This window comes from Vitis vinifera, chromosome 19 (assembly GCF_030704535.1).
Source record: "Vitis vinifera cultivar Pinot Noir 40024 chromosome 19, ASM3070453v1".
In the NCBI taxonomy this organism is placed as follows: domain Eukaryota; kingdom Viridiplantae; phylum Streptophyta; class Magnoliopsida; order Vitales; family Vitaceae; genus Vitis; species Vitis vinifera.
This window is the reverse complement of record NC_081823.1, coordinates 7,855,945-7,875,004: the sequence shown is the minus strand read 5'-3', so window position 1 is coordinate 7,875,004 and position 19,060 is coordinate 7,855,945. Positions and strand designations below refer to the sequence as shown.

The window sequence follows — 19,060 nt, the reverse complement described above, 5'->3', positions numbered from 1 at the left end:
GAAACCGCTCAACAGTAATCCCATATCAAAATGGTTAAGTGGGAAAATTGGCTACTTACAAAGCCTACTCTAGACAAATATTGGAGTGAGTACCACCACTGCAGTACAGGAAAGTGCACGCCATGAAACCAACCCAAATTAATCCTTTATTAAATAAAACAATGTATACAATTTGAAAGATTGATTATTAATCATACACACGGTTGCTAATAATAATCAAAGCTCTTTCCTGATAATAATATCACAAACCCACATGAATTCACCCTCCAAGTTCTCTCACATTAATGTCCAAATGCCTTCTGCAAATGCTCATTGACAGTTGCTGAAGTTAGAACAAGCCTGCCAACAAGAAAGCAAAACCAACACCAACCATTTAAGATTGCTATTATTTAATCATTAATGGCTGGCAAATCAATCTAAGGTTTAATGTAGAACAAGCCTGCCAAGCAAACCAACGTCAACTATGGAAGATTGATATTATTTAATCATTAATGTATAGCAAATTAATCCAAGATTTAATGTAGTGCTGTTATTTAACTCCAATCTCGTTGACATACAAGAGAAGAAGCTGATGACAACACACACTTTCTGAGTTTTTCAGACTCTATACCAACCGTGTAATGGCAAAGAGTATAGTAAAACTCAGACCCACAATTCAAATTGAGATATCGATTTTGCATAGCAGGGTCTCATTATAAAAAATAAAAAAAATAAAAAAATAAAAAAACAAAAACAGGGACTTGGATCGGCTAAATACACCTCAGTTGAATCCATTGATGTCATATGATATGTGGCTTCACCAAGTAGGTTCTCCCTGTAAACAGGGTCTTGGCTCCACCACGTCTCAATTAATTGGATTGTATCATCACTGGTAACTTAGCGACCTCAAAACCATTAATTAAATCAAATCCTCACAACACAACCCACAACGAACAAAAAGAGAATGTACATAATAATTTTCTACCATGAAGGCTTGCAAATATGGATATCTGCACAATAAGATGCATACAGTTCTACAGATGACTAAGAAATATCCAGTAATTTCATAAAAAGTGTAGCAACCAAGTAGGTTCTCCCTGTAAACAGAGTCTTGGAGCTGTCTACACCTCCAAATCATGGATATATCTTCACTATCATGAAACTATAACAAGCTCACAATCAAACCCAAAACATAAATATTATGGAAAAGGAAAACATTATTTGTGGGTTATCATCTAGGTATAAGAATAACCATCATTCCAGCCAAACTCAACAGATCTAAATTACAAACAGAAAATTATTTCTAGATTTCCACAAAATTTTATGAACTGAATGAGAGGCTCAGAGTAAATAACAGCTTATCAATCAAGAATTTTCTGAAGCAGAACTGGCATTTAACGCTGTCCTTTCTTCATCATCGCCAATATAAATCAAATATATCACTCAACAATTTGAGTAAAAATTCTAAATACTTTAAATATTTTGCCCTAGAAATATTAAGTTGGCTCATATCAAGAAATTCAACCAAATCTTTTTTCTTTCTGCTTCATTGATAGCTCTCAGAAGCGCGGATAATATGTAATCACTGCCGATGATAACCCCAAAATCACATCTTTATGGTTTCTGAAAATTTCGTAGTTAAGGGAAAAAAAAAAAAAAGAAAGGAAGAAAAATCGGAAGAGTTATCTTAAAGATTCCAAATTTACTCCTCTTTTCTCTTAATTTCTTCTAGCAAAACAAAATATCCGGGAAGGCAAACAGATTGAAGAATGTCGCAGTTGATTTGACACAGATCAGCCGTAAGAATTTGGGGCTGAACTGCAACACTTAACGGCTGACACTTTAGCACGCGCATTGGGGCTTTTTTCTTCATGAGATTTTCGGAAAAGCCCGGGGTGCGCCGTGCAGACACAGAAAAAATCAAACTCCAAACCTAATCCTAACCCTAACCCTAGATGAGAGCTTGACGACTGAAAGAATGCAATTTGTGAATAGGCAGAAGAGTTGGGGGTTTATATAGTGTTATAAGGAGTAGAGTCTCTAAACCCTAAAACCCTCACGCTTTGGGCCAGCGTCTTGCTTCTTTTGGGTATCTCTGGTTGGGAATAGACCATTCTTGGGCCAAGCCCTCTCCAACGGCCCAAATTCAGTGTACTTAATACTCGGGCCCTTATGCTACAATTATATCATCGACCGATATTTTGTAGATCCCGATACGAAATAAAAAAAGATATATCTATCAACCAATAGTTTCAATCGATATTTCATTAATATTTTCGATATTTTACCAATATTTCGATATTTTTTATTTTTTTGACTTTTCAATTATTAAATAAATTAACTCTAATTGTTTTATTTTTACATTTGATTTAATTTAATATCAAAAATATAAAAACATAATTTCATAATCTTTTTTATATTATCTATATATTTATTAAATATAGAAATATAAATACTAAAAAGCTTATACATATGTTATTATTTATTTGATATCATTTAACACATTTAAATTAAAATGGATTATAATTTTAATATTAAATATATTTTAAAATTAGACATATAATCATAATATTATAATAAAATAATATATGATACAAATTAATAAGAAATTTACACTTATAAAATTTATATTTTTCATCGATCACAAATAATATTTTTATAAAATATGACAAATTAAAAAAAACTTTAAAATGTCTATTTTTACTTTTTATATAATTTTTTAGAATTTTTCTTAATATTTTCATAATTTTCATTCTTTTTTGTGTCAATATATCTCTAATATATTTTATCTATTTTTACAAAATACTGAATTCATATTTACCCATATTTTCATCCAATTAACCTAACTTATTTTTTAATAATGAAAAATGCAAAGTCAAGCCAAATTAATTTAAAATTAATATATTGTTAAAATTAATTAAAACCAATTTGAATTTAAGACTTAAAATATATTTAATTTTTTTTTATTCTTACATATAATAAACATATTTTTAAATTAATTTGATCATAATATAAAAATAATAAAATATGTCAATAAAAATCTAACATAAAAGGAAACTTGTCTAACGTTAAACAATTCCATAAATTTGTTATAATACCAATTTTGTTCAATTTCGATTAATTATGAAACAAGGAATTTGAAAACTCAGCAAATAAATTCAATTTTCAAATCTAATCGACGTTTATGTTATTAAAATCAAATTATATAATCGATTTTGATTGATTTGAATTTAATTTTAAACTATATTTAGTTCCAAAAAGAAAAAGAAAAAATATTTTCTTAGATTCAATTGTCTTATAAAAAATATTAAATACAATTAAAATTAATTAAAAACTTATACATATGGATAATTTATTTTTAAGTAGCAAATAAAAATAATTTATCAATTTTTAATCTATTTTTTATTTTTTTCTTCTATTTTTTTTTTTTTTTTTTTTTTTACATTTGCTCGTAACCAAACATAACTTTAAAGTTTTATCACATAAAATTGAGGTGTCAAAGCTCAACACTTCTTCCAATGTACTCCCTCTTTATAAACCTTATGGAGAACTAATCTTCTCATAGCTAACCTTCATCTCACACAAAAACACTAAAATCCATCCTAGTACAAAATATAGGTTCTACCGAAAGGTCAATAAATCCAAACATCCAATGATTCTGGTTAGTTGAACCAACACTAAAATTTTAGAATAAACGATACCTCAAAATCCAATATCCGTTTTAGTTCATTACCAACGAATTACTCATAAGACCCCTGATGTTCTCAATAATCACTGGTGAACCCGAATGATTAACCAAAACCCATCCTTGATCTGGGGGGCAATCCTGTCACTTCATGCCCCTGCCACTTGCTTCGGAAAAATTGCTTCGACCAAAACAGACACCCTCAGCTTCGCTATGAAGTTCAGAGTCATCATCTAAGCAACACGAGCCAGCACGGGCTACCACATCCGCAACCACCACATTCCATTCCGCCCACACGCACAGTTCAGAATCGATGGAAGCAGCACTGCAAGCCTCGATTTTGGGCCGACCCAAATTATTGACTGCTTCAAAACCGTCATTTTTTGTTGTCTCAAATCGTCGAATGAACACTCCAATTAAGTTTTCCTCATTAAATTTTAGGTACCCAAGTGGGATTTCGGTCAATTGTGTTTTCTCTAACTCGTTGAGCTCAAGTCCCAAGTTGACTGGGCCATCTGGAAGGCGATCTGGGTTGAAGGGCGGCGAGAATCCGAGTTCTGCGTCTGGTAATTTGGATTTTTTTGGGGTTTTGTTGAGGCGAGGGGTCGTTTTGGGGGCTATGGTTTGTGGGGTTTTGGTGTTAGGTTGCAGCAGAGTGTTTGCAGTGGAGGGTGTTGTCGATGCCGATTATGGGGTTCTGAGGCGGACTATGGTGGTGTTGAGAGGCGCTTGGCCAAAGACGTTACAGCTCTTACGCGTTTTTAAGGATCAAGGTCTGATTTTGGCTGCGCTTTTGGGTCTCTCTGCATTTTTCTCCATGGCTGAAACTTCAATTACCACACTTTGGCCTTGGAAGGTACAATTTTTTATTTTTTTTTGTTTGTTATTCCAAAGATACATATACGTGCAAGTTGCATATACATACTGGCTTTAGTGTTGAAATAGAACACACGAACTTGGGTATTAGAAGTATTGCAGAATTGGGATATAAGTTGGCACATTCTTAGGATTACAGGCATTGATTTAGCTAGTTCACATTTTTACTCGTCATATATTGTGCTGGTTTTGTTCTTGAATTGAGCATATGAACCTCCATCTTCGGGAATTATGATATAAGTTAGCATGCTCTTAGGATTGCCGGATTGGTTTAGGCATACATTTTCTATCGGTTTATGATTAGCGGTTTTTAGATTCCCAAAGCATTGTGCAATCAGTTAATGATTGTTTGAGTACTTTATTTGAGGTTACTGATGGACACGTCTTGTTTGATATATGGACTGGTGCAGAAGAAAATTGTTGGTGGTTTGATGTTGAAGCAATGGTCGTTGCTAAACTTGCGAACTTCATAGATTATATGGTGGAAATATTTGATTTATAGTCTTTGCATGCAAATTTTGAGCCATGGGGTAAAGTTCATACTGCATTAATGCCAAATAGTTCTGATTTGATGTAAAAGGGAACTTCATAATATGTTGGAAGAGCTTACAAGGTTGATAGATAACAATCAATGTTGGTATGAACATCGGAACTCTCCTAAATATTAAACTAAACAATGCCATCTGTTTGGGCATCATGTCCAAAATAGAGATATGTAGTTTTTAGAAAGTTAAAAGAAGTGTGAGACATCTAGATTAACATAAACCCTCACCTAGGATATATTTAAGAATATGTCTTAATCAACTTCCCACATACCTTTTTCGACATAAAGAGTCTAGGATTTTATGAGGCCAACGTCATGATTTGTCCTAGTGCCACTTAAAATATCTATATTTTTTCTATCCCAAAAAAATAAAAGAAAAGAAAAAAGATTTGGCCAGGGTTTCCACTGACATTAAAGTTACAGCTCTCAATTCCATTTGTTCCTTTTTGCAAAGGTCTGTGGATCAAATTATCCATGGATATTCCTAGTTATGGATAGAGTTGGAGATGTGGAGATTAGATTTGCTGGTGAGAACCAGAATTCAATCCCCAATGCTTTGTTTGATTATACATAACCAGGAACAAGGTGACATTGCTTACAAAATTAGACGTGTGTATCTGAGAATGGAGATTTGATTCCAAGTTGTCAAGTGGTTGTTGCATTTTGAATACATTCAGGGAAACTTTTGTTAAAGATATGCTATTCTTGAGTCATCAAAAGATTTTTTATTGGCAATACAACCTATGGCAGTCATAGATGCGCTAAAGTAGATAAGAATAAGTGGCAAACAATAAGATGAAGAAGAATGCTGAAGTTGAGGTCCATTACTGAATCGCTCCTCCTAGAAACCCTGGAAACAGGATCACCATTGCATTATGACCTCCATTCAGGGAGTGCTAATCAAAATAAAAGAAGGGAGTGTCAATATAAGAAACTACTGGCCTAAAGATGTGACAGAATGTGTGTCATGGGCATGGCAGATTGAAAAACTATTGACAGTGCCCTTGAGATGATGTGTGTAATATGTTCATGGATTGCTGAATTGTTGCATGTTTGAGTCTACAGTGCTCCTCATTTGGGAAATATCAAAGAGTAATTATTATTATTATTATTATTAGGAAATATCAAAGAGTAATTATTATTATTATTATTATTATTTTACACAATTTGATCTGAGAGGTTCTAAATTCCAGTGAATGCTTCATTATGAGTTTTGTTGAAGAGGCTGCTTTTTTGCCAAAAATGATTATACTTGTTGTTGCTGGAGCTTATTTTTGTTTTTAGTTTCAATCCATTTTCTTCATTTATTGTTGATTTGTTTCTTAATCTATCAACCTGATTGATAAGGATTGCTGGAAAACAATAACATTCTCAAGAATTGGATCCATCTTGCTACTTGTAGAGTTGAATCATGTTGTCAACTTTGGAAAAAGCTTGATTTTGCCCCATCTTTTGGGACAGGGGCCATGGATTTATGATACAATAAAGAAAGATGTTAGAAAAGTTCTCCAAATACCAGTGGGTGGTTTTGTGTTTAAGGATGCAATTTTTTATTTCATTTTATTTTTATCAGAAAGGATGCAATTCAATGCTTATGTATCTAGATTACTTTTCTTGTTTCATCTCCCTAGTAAATGTTCTAACCTATTGGAGATTTTGTGATTGTGTTGGTTGATATTGTTTTATATCAGGTGCGTGAGTTAGCTGAAAAGGAGTCTGAGAATGGTGTCTTCAAAATGCTCCGCAGTGATGTTACTCGTTTCTTAACGACTATACTTATAGGCACAACGTAATGTCATTTTCGTTGTTGACATTATGGTTTATCATGTTTTCAGATTCGATTTGATTTTGTTTCTTATCATAGATATTGTTTATGTTCTCAGTGTGGTCAATATTGGAGCAACTGCACTAGTCACAGAGGCTGCAACACAAATTTTTGGCGAAGCTGGTATTACTGCAGCAACTGCAGTAATGACTGTATGTTCATGAGCCCTTGTTTTTCAAATTGAAATAGCCTAAAGGTTCATGATCCCATTATCTAAATTGAAAGTTTATATTAAGAAAGTAGCCTAAAGGTCCAAACTCAAGAACATGCTATTAGCTCTTCAGGTTGTAGAAGATTATATGTCAGGAACTCAGGACCTCAAGGTTATTAGTGCCTCTAATTTAGCATCAGAAGTTTATGTCTTAAAAACCTTTTTGATCAGTTTGAATGGAAAGTTGTAAGTTTAAAATTGCTGAGATTGATGGTTGTATACAAATCCTTGCTGTTTTCTGCAGCATTTGTGATGAGTGATTGCATATCATTTTTTTGGGGTGTCCCTTAATGATTGCACATGTTAATTTTCATCTCTTAGTGGTTTGGGGTTATAAACTCCATCTGAGGATTAGAATCCTTTCATAGGAAATACATGAGAAATACCACATGGTCTCATCCTGAATGGAGAACTAAAAGTGACATTCTTTTGTTGGGGGGTATCTTGATGCTTCTATTCTTTTTACCACGGTAGAGACTACCAAGCTAAAATTTCATATACTCTTATTATCCTGAATGGGAAACTAAAAGGGACATTCTTTTGTTGGGGCATACCTTGATGCTTCTGTTCTTTTTACCATTGTAGTAACTACTAAAGTACTTCAATAGGAGGTAAGCTTTAGAGCCATAGCATTTACAAGTAAATGGGGCCCACATTCTATTAAGTTCTCCTAGGAATTAGGATACAGAAACATCCTACATACTGAGAGATAATGTTGTGGATGCCATGGGCTACTGACTTGGCTTGCAGTTCAAGTGTTTTATAAGAGCATCTCCTAGGTCGATGGTTTTAATGAATTGGCTTCGAGAAACTTATAGCTTTTGTTGGGGGCCCATACTTTTCATAAAGGAGGAGGGTTGTTGTGTTAGGTAGACACTGAACTATAAAATATATTCTTGCATTATGAATGTGAAACCAATGAAGATGTGGGCAGAGACAGTGAGAAACATCATGCGTACAAGGATCTGATGGAAGATGAGGCTCTTACTAGGGCTATATGACAAATAAAGGATTCAAATAGCTGATTCCAAGCAGTTTTGATAAGGCTTAGTTGACTTGAGATAATTTGTGTTTCACCATGCAGTGTGCATCGCTAATATTTAGAAATGGTTTCTAATATTTAGGACAATTTTTGCCCTTGTATCAACATGCATCATGGCAACTTTTGTTTTAAAAATCTCATCTCTCTATTGACAAAGCAAACATGTTCACTCACCCACCCATTGGCCCACCAATCCACATGGCCAGACACACACACATACACATTGCCCCCTTTTAGCTCTTGTTGTCCACTTGATTTTTTGTTTGTGACCATTTTTAAAGTTTAATCATTATTATGTTTGAAAGTAGTACATCTACAAGTAGGAGCAATGATGTGTAATCATGTCTTGAGACTCTATGGTGGTGAAGTCTGCCTATTTTGGATTCTAAGTTGTGTGTGGAAAAGCTTGGGACTCATGTAGTGGACAACATATGCTTCTTGCCATGGTTATTTTATGCCAAATGCAATGTTCTTTACTTGACCAAATTTTTTTTCCCTGAATGATCCAGGTTGCAATTTTGCTTCTCACTGAAATTACTCCAAAAAGCCTAGCTGTCCATAATGCCACAGAGGTTGCTAGGTTTGTGGTAAGTTTAGATAGTGCTTTGTGAAATTGAACCACAGTTCACAATTGAAATGCTGATCAGATGTTAAAAAATATTGGTTTTCAAGTTCACATTTTTTCTAGTTGCACGGTTTTCATGTAGTGAGTTGGCATCACTGCTTCCAAATTTATTTGACTAATGATTTCCATGCTTCTAGGTCAGGCCAGTGGCGTGGCTTTCGTTTATATTATATCCTGTGGGAAGGGTTGTCACGTATTTATCAATGGGAATGCTAAAAATGCTTGGTTTGAAAGGAAGAAGGTGTGTTATGTATAACTGCATTTTGGATTTTCTTTACTTTCATGCCTTCCTTCATTGGTTGCATATTTTGTCCATTGGCTTTTAAGATTTTCTATTTTATTGTTGCTGCTTCCTTTAGTTTTTAACTTTTCATGTGAATGAGGTTGCATGAATGCTTTATTAGGGAAATTTCTATTAGACAATGTAAAATAAAATTTTGAAAATAACAAAAATATATCGAGGAAAATTGTGATCAATGTGGTCTGTGGCTGGGGCTCCTTGATTTTAGTGTGCTTTTTATGTTTTGAAGGTTGTTATTATTTGTTTACATATCTGCATGTCTCCATGCAGTGTTTCAAATCACACTTCACTATAGACAGTGAATTAAATTGTAGGACAGAATGTGAGACTCAAAATGTGGGTGTTTTTTATCCAGCTAATGTTGGAAGGGATTCATAAAACGTTTGAAATGCCAATGGCCGTTTTGTGATACAAGGTAGGTGATTGCAACAAAATAGGTTTTTGAAGGTCAATGGTGCAATGGAGCAAAGTTCTATGAGCTGTTTCTTTAGCTATGTGTTTCCCTTCTCAGCATCTCTGCTAGTGATAGTGATAATAGCAACCAAAGCAACAATAATACTAGCAACAATACTTTTTAAAGAAGTACTCCAATTAATGTTCTTCCTATATACAGAAAGGTTAATCTTGTGCACCTCTTCTTTCTACTCCCTCTGTGTTCTTTGGGGCGCTTTTTTGGCGTTTCTATTTTTAATACACGTTTTCTTTTTACCTATCAACAAAAAAAAAAAAAAAAAAATTGTACCTTTTTTTTTTTTTTTCTATCAGACCTCTTCTTTCTACAAATATTCTAGTTTTGTTCATTGTCAGCAAGTTATATTAGTTTTTTGCTTTAATATTCATTATAACTTATTTGCTTATTGGGAAAAAAATATTTAGTAGACGTTGCTTTGGGTTACCGAATGCTATTGAAATCATGTTCTAACTTTTTGCTACTTCATCCTTGTCTGTTTGATTTACTAGTGAACCATATGTTACTGAAGAGGAGTTAAAGTTGATGTTGCGAGGAGCGGAATTGAGTGGGGCAATAGAGGAGGAAGAGCAGGTAATGAAATAGGCTTCTTCTGATTACTCATGTTTGTGATCCTTCTTGTTGTTATAGCAGATACAAGCATTGACTTAAATCTGGGAATGGGGAGTTATCTCTTGAGGTCTCATTCTTGGCAAGGGTTGAGATGAGAAGAAGAGGCAAACTCTCAGTTGATTTCGATAATTTCTTTGAGATGGCGCAAGAATTGACTGATCTTGTTGACATATCTCTGAATATTTCATGTCGCTAGCCCTTTAGTACCTTTCTGTCTTCTTTTTGCTAACTGAGGAACCTTCTCTGCCTGAGCCCTTTTTACTCCTCACGGAACCCAAACCCCGTGGTGCTGACCGTGTATGCCACAACCAACACCGAGTAATCCAGGGTATCCAACCAGTGGTAGGAATCAAACCCAGGACCGTATGCCTCTACCACACATCCTGGCATTCGCCAAATATTTAGTATTTTCTATTAAATATAACATTTAATACCTTGGATATGAGACCTGGGATTGTTGTTCTGAATGCTAACAAAATATATTGTCAAAACATGTCTTGAATTTGTTTAATTTATAAAAACATATCATGTAAAGCCATACCTAGTTTATGGGGAAGATTATTTAATAATGGGCATTCATGGGATATTCAGATACAAACACATTAATTAGCTGTTCTATTATGCAAATATGATTTTTCTTGTAAATATAGCAAGGAACAACACAACCACAAAAATTATTGACTTAATGGGCAGAAGTAAAGCTATACTTAGTTTTTGGATCTGTGTGTGTGTGTGTGTGGATAAGATGCTATCGCTGTAATAAATCTCTTGCAGGATATGATCGAAAATGTGTTGGAGATAAAAGATACACATGTTAGAGAAGTGATGACACCTCTTGTGGATGTTGTTGCAATTGATGCCAGTGCAACACTTGTTGATTTCCATGAATTGTGGCTGACTCATCAGTACTCCAGGTATGATAAAGTTACAGCTGGTTTGGATATGTGATTATATAATTCTTAACCCCACATCTAATATTTTATGAACATCCTTCCAGGGTTCCTGTTTTTGAGCAGCGTGTTGATAACATAGTTGGTGTTGCATATGCAATGGATCTGCTGGATTATCTTCAGAAGGTTAGCTAGCATTGCATTTATCTTTTTTGATAAATAAGCAATAGAGGCAAAGAGGGTGACAAATTTTACTTCTGTTTCTTATGCTAAATTATCGTTGTGTTATTTCTTCTAATTATACACAACTATCTGATAGTTTGCAGAATTATGATCTGTTTGATTTTGAAGGGGGAGATTCTAGAAAGTTCTATTGTGGGAGATATGGCTCATAAACCTGCATACTTCGTGCCTGGTAACTCTTAATTCTTATGTCACTGTTTTTTAAAACCTATCATTTTCGATCAAATTACTGTTATAGAGAATCATTGCCAAGTGTTTTTTAAAATAACTTAGGTCAGGGGTTCCAGGATTATGCCCCAGCATGGTTATGGTTTTTGCCTGGGAATCGTTTTACCTAGACAAACTAGCTGAGACAGCTGATGATATCTCACATGTAGGCTAACATCCTCTGAAACTTGAATGTTGCCTATATTTCGTTTATTGGCTAGTTGGTCCATTAATTTAAGTTGGTAACCATTTTAATAGAATTGTGGAGGCTGAGACTGGATGCAGAACATCATTTTTATATAATTTGGACCTTTTGTTTAACAAAATGTTAGGTAATTTGTAAGTCTTCTAATAATCCTAATCTATCATATAGATTCTTAGGTTGGACCTATTAATTACCGGGATCTGGATCTTCTATTTTTAATATTCATACTGTGGAAGATACTACAATTTAAGATGATATGCCGGCATGGATGGTCACCATCTTTCATAGTATGATGCATGGTTGTACTTATAATTTTTTAAGTCAACAAGGCACTAAACTATGTGCCTTTCTATTTTATTTATTTATTTATTTGTGGAAAACAAACTTTATAATGGAAAGGAGAGGAGAAAATACATGGTGAGAAGATCCTCTCACAAAATGAAAGCAAAAAAGCAGAACAATATCAAAAAACAGAACAGAGAAAAAGATAGAGCACTCAGGGGTTTCCCTGAAGTACAACCAAGAATGAATCTACAAAAAGGGATGTCAGTGCAAATGGCTTCTAAGGTGCTTTCTCTCTTAGCCAAGAATTCAGAGTTTGTTTTCTGTTCTGCATTTTGTTGCCTCCATTCTGCACCTAACATCCCTGAAGTACAACAGAGATGAAGCCACAAAAGAGGGATGTCTATCTGTGCAAATGGCTTCCAAGGTGCTTTACTCCATCTTATCCAAGAATTCTTAGTTGAATTTTCAATCGAAGGTTACCCATAGACATTGCAGTTAATAACTGAAACTATGTCATGAGCTTTTCTTGACAATTAAAATATCTCCAAGAACAAGACAAAGAGTTGCTGCAACACTTAATCACCTTCCTTCTGTAATTTGTCTGTGTCAAATTTTCCTAGTGCTGACCAGTATTCAAATTTTTAAGGGCCTTATTTGACAGGTCAAATTGTTTGACCCAAAAACCTGATCAGTTGAAAAATATGGCAACCTTGAATCCAATTTATATTTGTATGAAAAGTTTTCCAGATATAAAAGTGCTAGCATCTTTGCGCCCCACGCACACCCCCCCCAAGATGCCTGATATTGATAGAAAGTATTGAATTAACTAATTCTAGGTTTACACCAGCTCATTGCTTCAATATTGTCATATAATCAGAGTACACTTTTGTTTCGAATTTACTGTATTTATAAGCATTTCATTCAAAGATAGGAGATTGTCTTGCTTTCATTGATTTGAACCTAAGACCTCCCACTCGCCAAATAAGTGCTCTAACCAACTGAGCTTTGAATAAACTTATAACATCAATTTTGCAGATTCAATGTCTGTCTGGAATCTTCTAAGAGAATTTCGCATCAGGAAGGTCCACATGGCTGTTGTTCTCAATGAGTATGGTGGAACTGTGGGAGTATGTATAATATTCATGCATTGGAATTTTACTGTTTCATATTCCTTCCTGTTTCATATTGGAATTAGGAGTTGTTTGAAGATGTCGAGCAGACGGAAGCAAACAATTAAATCTTCCTTTGTGTGTAATTTTTTGGTTTAGATTAGAGTATGCATAGATGATTATTCAATGAACATTTATTTATTTATTGGTATGATCATTCATGAACATGATATGCTTTATTGATTGACTGAACTCTAAGTAAGGGAAGGGAGTTTGTTTTTTGTGTATGTCTTCTTGACGCTAGCCTGGTTTGGTGCATCAATTTTTAGGTGCTGTTAATATATTTCCTGTTTGCCAGTCAAGAAAAAAAAAAAAAAAACACTATGTGTAGAGAACTGGAAAGACTGATGTTACCATCTCATCCTCACTGGATGGAAACATCATGTTGCTAAGACAGTTACCATCCATGCAACTAGGAATCCTGGTTATTGGTGTCTGATATGGGTGCCAAACATCGAACAAGGCCACCTTTGGAAGAATCAAATGTGATTAACTGCATACATAGTGATGGTATCTGGAACAGCTATGTGGTGTTCAACACTGCAAAAGAGAAAAAGATTTGATTGTCATTGTTAAGTGGTTTATCACTTATCTTAAACTTTTACTGAACTCTCAATTCTTTTTTACATCCCTGATATATTTGTACACATAGTTCTTTTATTTTTATTCTTTTATTATTATTATTTTATCAGAAACATATTTGTACACATAGTTGTGCAAGAAGTGTGCATATTATGAGATTTATGCCACTATCCAACATCCTCTTTGTGCACTTTTTTATATTCTGTGTCAGAACCTTATTTCTTCCTTATCTTTTCTGTATGAACAGATAGTAACCCTGGAAGATGTGGTTGAGGAAATTGTCGGTGAAATCTTCGATGAGAATGATTCAAAAGTAAAGCTCCCTTTATATCTTTTGGAACTTTGTTTTTGGTATTTTATGACATTCATAATTCCTCTCTCATGAATGGTTCCACGTTTAGTGGTGGAAGTGGTTAATTATACTTTGAAGTGAATGTAACAATTTGCCTCAGACCATCCATACATATAATTGTTGTTGGATGAAAGTTATTGATGTTGATAATTCTTATCAGCATCTGTTACTTATCTTTTTCATAAAACTTTATTGAAGCAATGAAATTTTTTCCCTTTTTGCACCTTTTGTTGGCATTTATGAGGTTGATTTTACATAATTTATGCCAACAAGCTTGGAAAACTAATAGATGTGATTTCTTGATCTAAATACCAAAATAATGTTATTTTTCTTCTTTGGACTTTTATCTTCAATAACACGGTTTACCCTTTTTGTTGCATAAAATTATTGGCTTTCCCGCTGGTTTTGATGGAAATAATTGTAATAATTGGATTGCTTACTTTTGAAGACCAAAATCTTATTTATAAAAAATGTTATTAAAAATAGAGTTTGTTTCTAAGCCTTTGGAAGCAAGGGGAAAGATCCTAAAAAAAATTACCCAAAATTGGGGTTTTACTTCTATGAAGTTTAAACTGTTGATGCAGATTTCTGATCTCAAATGTTACTTATGTGGTCTTTGATAGCCCAATATATCAGAAAACCAAGAGTGGTGGCTGAATTGTATATTTAATTCCGTGATTGTCATGCAGATCTTTTTTCAAATACTTTTCTTATACTTGTTTTTCTGTGTAACAGGAAGAGATTCAGAAGAAAACTGGTTATGTTGTAATGAAAGGTGAGGGAATATTTGATGTGGATGCAAATACATCAATTGATCAGCTCTCTGAAGATCTCAATATCAAAATGCCAGAGGTATTTTATTTTATTGTTTTTGGCTTTAAACAGCTAACTGTTTGCAGGAGAATAAAAAGTTATTGTACCAAGATAGGTACAAACATCCAAATTCAGTGTTAATTGCCTGTATGATGTGCAGAGCATTGTAATAAATCTTAATAACCAGAATAAACTAGATGACTTGATGTAGCAATCCATCGATCCTGGTTAATGGTACATTGCTGGTCAGTGTCACTCTTTTGCTTCTCTCTCAACTTTGTTCTCATGGAGTTCAGGCATCTTGAGCTACTACCATGTTTGTATTTGATAATTCTAATCATGTTTTGTAGTTTGAACTGAGTTGATGTCATCTCTATGCATAATTTGTTGAGTAGTGTAGCACTATAGCCCTACTAGTTTTGCCATTGATACATAGAATTGTTGCCATTTTATTAGTTGAAACGGCAAATTTTTTTCCCCTTGTGTTCATTCCTGTTTTCTTGCAAGTTGCAAGGGAAAGTGAATGGTATCATGCCAATCCAGTCCCTATTAATTCTCAAATATACATTCATATCCTCTTGTTTCCTGTTGGTTACAGGGTCATCAATATGAGACAGTATCAGGTTTTATCTGTGAGGTATTTGGGTATATCCCAAGGACTGGTGAGAGCATAAAGGTGGTACTTGAAAATCAAGAAGAGAATGAAGAATATACAGAGCAAGAATCTGACCGCCAAGAACAGAAGGAGAAGCAGCACATTTTTAAGCTTGAGGTAGGGTGTATATTCTTTTGCTATGTGTTCTTTGGAAGTTACAACATGCAAGTAGTGGTTGCTAATATGTGATTACCTTTGCTGTTAGTTGTTTCTTTCCCTTTCCTTCCTCTAATAAGAAAAAAAGAAATTTGTTGATAATTAAATAACCAAGAAATACAAGGGAGGATATCCTTCAAAAGAAGAGAAAACACCTAAGAAACCAAAACCCCTCCTCTTTATGTAATGAGAGACTTACGTCTATCCTTAACACACCAATGCAAATGGGAAAGGAAATTCCCCACCAAACTCCACCTGGGAAGTAGCATTATTGACTAAGATGTTGGCCAGTTGATTTTCTGACCTTGGTTTTCATCCGAATACTACCACAGCTCCCTCAAATCCAATAGACATACCTCCATGAGATTCTTCTATCTCGGCAAACCTGAGCTATAACTGTTCTAGAATTCACTTCTATCTATGAAATAGGTGTCTTCCACTTCTTCAAATATAAATAAACACCTCAGCTTCAGTGGCCAACCCATAATCAGTCAGCTTAGAGAAAGCCTTGACCACACCATCCATGTGTTCTGAAGTGACCAAATGCTCAAACCCTAGGTTACAAAACGAACATCCATATTTGTTGTGTTTTGATACACCTAGGAGGCAGAGTCCACTTCCAGTCAGCTTAGAGAAATCCTTGACCACAGTACACGCTTGATCTCTAGGGGAATAGGGGAAGCCAGTGCCCAAAATCCTGGCTTACCAAGTGTTTAAGCATGTTGAGTTTGGTACACCAAGGACGAGGTTGAATCACTATGAAAAGGCAGTGCTTCTTATAACATAAGAGCACACTGGGTTTCAATCCATGGAAACCTTGCTGAGTGGAATGCTAACACATTCTCTTGTTATGAGCACTTGAAGGGAAGCCAAAAGTTGGATCTTGGCCCATATATCAGCTACTAGACTCTGTTGATCATCAAAGACCCTCCTATTGCTTTTTTAGCCAAACAATCCACCAGGTAGCTGGTCGGCACATTTCCATAAAGCTGTTCTCCTCTAATTCTCTACCAAAGCCTTGAAAGGATATAGACAACATTGGTGGAATCTCTTTTGGGGTAATGCACTAAATCCATACCCCAAAATGGGAAAAAGGACAACTGTAGCCTATCTTAAATGGGTTATAGTACATGTCGGGTGTGAGTATGTGTCTGGATGTTAGATCTTTTACTTCCCAAAATCTTAGGATGCTGGGATTCAGTTGTAAAGAATCTTAAGTATGGGTGCAAGTTCTTTGATGGGACGTTAATGAGAAATAAATTTAATGATACAATATCTAGATTTTTTAAGATATTAATTTTGATATTTATCTTTATATTTTATATGATATTAGTTATTATATATATCTTTATATTTTGTATAATACTTATTTTTTATTTTAATTGAATGTTAAACATTAGTGAAAATTTTCTTTAATTATAAATTTGAAAAGCTTTCAAAATTTATATTTTTAATTATTTAAATTGAAGCTAATTTATTTATTTATTTTGAATAAATTTTATTATTTTAAAATTGATATAGTTCAATTTGACTGTAATTTCTATGTAAATATATTTTTTAAATCTTATTATTTTAAGTTCATAAAAGTTATTTGAATTTAAATTTCACTATACAATTTTTATTTAAATAAAAATGTGTTTCAACTTCTAATAAAAGTACACCTTTTTTTTCATTTGGTAAAGATAGGTGTGTATAAATTGGTAAAAGAAAAAGCACACTTTCTTTGGAATTATCTATACTATTCATAAGAGATTAGGGAAAAAGTTAGAAATTAATTTAGAAATTCTTTATTTTTTATTACAATTGATTTTATACTATTACTCGTTATAATGTAATAAATAAATAAATAAAGATTTGAGAGAGACATAAAACACAAAATAGTTGTATTTTATGCAATATAAGCGTAACTTCAAAGAAAAAAAAAAGATAAAGCAGTCATGAGCTAGCTAAACTATATCTGATGCAATATAAGTGATTTCAATACAAATCTCACATCCGTACTTGTGTTGTATTGTGTTGACACGAGTATTTTGGTTGAATTTAACGTGTACGTGTAATGTGACTATAACTCATATGTGAAGGGGTAATGCAGAAATGATTGGATATCTCCTTACTCCCTCTCTATAAGCACCTATTCAAGTAGCAAGCCTTCTTAGGCCTTCTTGTCTAAAGCAAACCATCATTATTCCTTCTCTTATGAGTGACTAACAAGGCAAGGGCTTTGACCTTATGGGAGCTTTAGGCTTCCAAATCAAGCTTGGTGTAGAGTTATGCCAAACTTAAGCAAAGCTGGTTGATTATTCAGCTCTTAGAACGTCTTTCCCATGTTAAGTTGTTTGACTCAAAATTTCTTTTCTAGACAGGATTGTCGATGGATTTTAAACCATGCTTATACTTAAAATGGATTCAGCCAATTTGTTATTCAACATGGCCAAATTTTCAAGAATCCGAATATTAATTATTGGATTTCCATGTTTATTTCTATAACTGCCAATGGACTGCATACTAGGTAGCTCCATATAATTAAGTAAACTTCATTTATACTGCATATGATATATTGCTTAACATGAAATGGGTGGATAACCCATTTCCAAAAGAAAAATATTTTTATTGTTCTCTTTCCTAATAAGAGCATAGCTTATGTCTGGTTGCTTTCTCTTGCAATTTGAATGATACACTATTTTTCTGTCAACTGGCAAATTTCCATTTTTTTTGCTTGTTTGATTTTCAAGATATCTTATAATCTTACAATATTTGCTCCAATCCCAACTTCTTTGTGATATTCTACATTGTTGTATGTTTACCCATTTATTCTTAGCTGTCTATTGGAGTGTAATGGAAGAGAGGCTTTATCTTGATCACCATTTGTAGCAGCAATCTTGATGATATGTGGTTATATTCTGTGGTGTAGATATTGGCAGGAAATGCCAGAAAGGTGAGTGCTGTTCGGTTTGAACGGATAAATAATGATGATGCCGCATTGGAGACCAAAGAGGTGACTCGCTTGGTTCCCAAAATCATGAAAAGGAAATGGAGTGACGGCGAGGATTCAGATAGTGCGGATGACAAGGATTCAGATAGTGCGGACAATGATGAGGATGCCCACCAGATGAGACCAGAGGATGGCCTTTCTGATGGCTATGTAATTGCTGAACATAAAGATGATCATGACAGTCATAATGAGCAGTAGTTACTTTAGTCGCATTTTTCTCATTCCTACGGCTCCAAAAAGAGGTAAAGAGACTGAAAACAAAATAACAAATTCGGACATAGTAAACGAACATTGTAAATTTTTTTTCCTCACAGATGAAGAGAAGTATCAACATCTGAATCA

General features: G+C 34.0%; 1 protein-coding gene and 6 non-coding genes across 7 annotated transcripts; 1 reads left to right on the top strand and 6 right to left on the bottom strand.

Moving 5' to 3' along the window:
- Positions 1–516: 516 nt before the first annotated feature.
- LOC132253497 (small nucleolar RNA snoR97) lies at positions 517–622 on the bottom strand. Its single transcript, XR_009465346.1, has one exon. It is a non-coding gene; the product is annotated as a small nucleolar RNA snoR97 (small nucleolar RNA).
- Positions 623–757: 135 nt separating this feature from the next.
- On the bottom strand, positions 758–873 carry LOC132253494 (small nucleolar RNA Z278). Its single transcript, XR_009465343.1, has one exon. It is a non-coding gene; the product is annotated as a small nucleolar RNA Z278 (small nucleolar RNA).
- Positions 874–1,021: 148 nt separating this feature from the next.
- On the bottom strand, positions 1,022–1,135 carry LOC132253495 (small nucleolar RNA Z278). Its single transcript, XR_009465344.1, has one exon. It is a non-coding gene; the product is annotated as a small nucleolar RNA Z278 (small nucleolar RNA).
- A 178-nt stretch (positions 1,136–1,313) lies between these two features.
- LOC132253493 (small nucleolar RNA Z223) lies at positions 1,314–1,405 on the bottom strand. Its single transcript, XR_009465342.1, has one exon. It is a non-coding gene; the product is annotated as a small nucleolar RNA Z223 (small nucleolar RNA).
- Positions 1,406–1,481: 76 nt separating this feature from the next.
- On the bottom strand, positions 1,482–1,570 carry LOC132253498 (small nucleolar RNA U36a). Its single transcript, XR_009465347.1, has one exon. It is a non-coding gene; the product is annotated as a small nucleolar RNA U36a (small nucleolar RNA).
- A 176-nt stretch (positions 1,571–1,746) lies between these two features.
- LOC132253503 (small nucleolar RNA snoR134) lies at positions 1,747–1,887 on the bottom strand. Its single transcript, XR_009465352.1, has one exon. It is a non-coding gene; the product is annotated as a small nucleolar RNA snoR134 (small nucleolar RNA).
- Positions 1,888–3,652: 1,765 nt separating this feature from the next.
- LOC100260506 (putative DUF21 domain-containing protein At3g13070, chloroplastic) lies at positions 3,653–19,060 on the top strand. The gene is made up of 14 exons (XM_002273686.4): positions 3,653–4,520; positions 6,776–6,873; positions 6,968–7,061; positions 8,672–8,749; positions 8,925–9,028; positions 10,049–10,130; positions 10,944–11,083; positions 11,167–11,245; positions 11,411–11,474; positions 13,035–13,126; positions 13,998–14,063; positions 14,838–14,954; positions 15,514–15,687; positions 18,638–19,060. Exons 1-14 carry the CDS (start codon positions 3,978–3,980, stop codon positions 18,914–18,916), a joined length of 2,010 nt encoding a protein of 669 aa, XP_002273722.1. The 5' UTR covers positions 3,653–3,977; the 3' UTR covers positions 18,917–19,060.

Excerpts from the sequence above, each read along its gene's own strand:
- LOC100260506 (XM_002273686.4), top strand. The coding sequence starts at position 3,978 with ATGGAAGCAGCACTGCAAGCCTCGATTTTGGGCCGACCCAAATTATTG. Across the intron at positions 11,084-11,166 it reads CTGACTCATCAGTACTCCAG|GGTTCCTGTTTTTGAGCAGC; the intron begins GTATGATAAAGT and ends ACATCCTTCCAG. Across the intron at positions 14,955-15,513 it reads TCAATATCAAAATGCCAGAG|GGTCATCAATATGAGACAGT; the intron begins GTATTTTATTTT and ends TGTTGGTTACAG.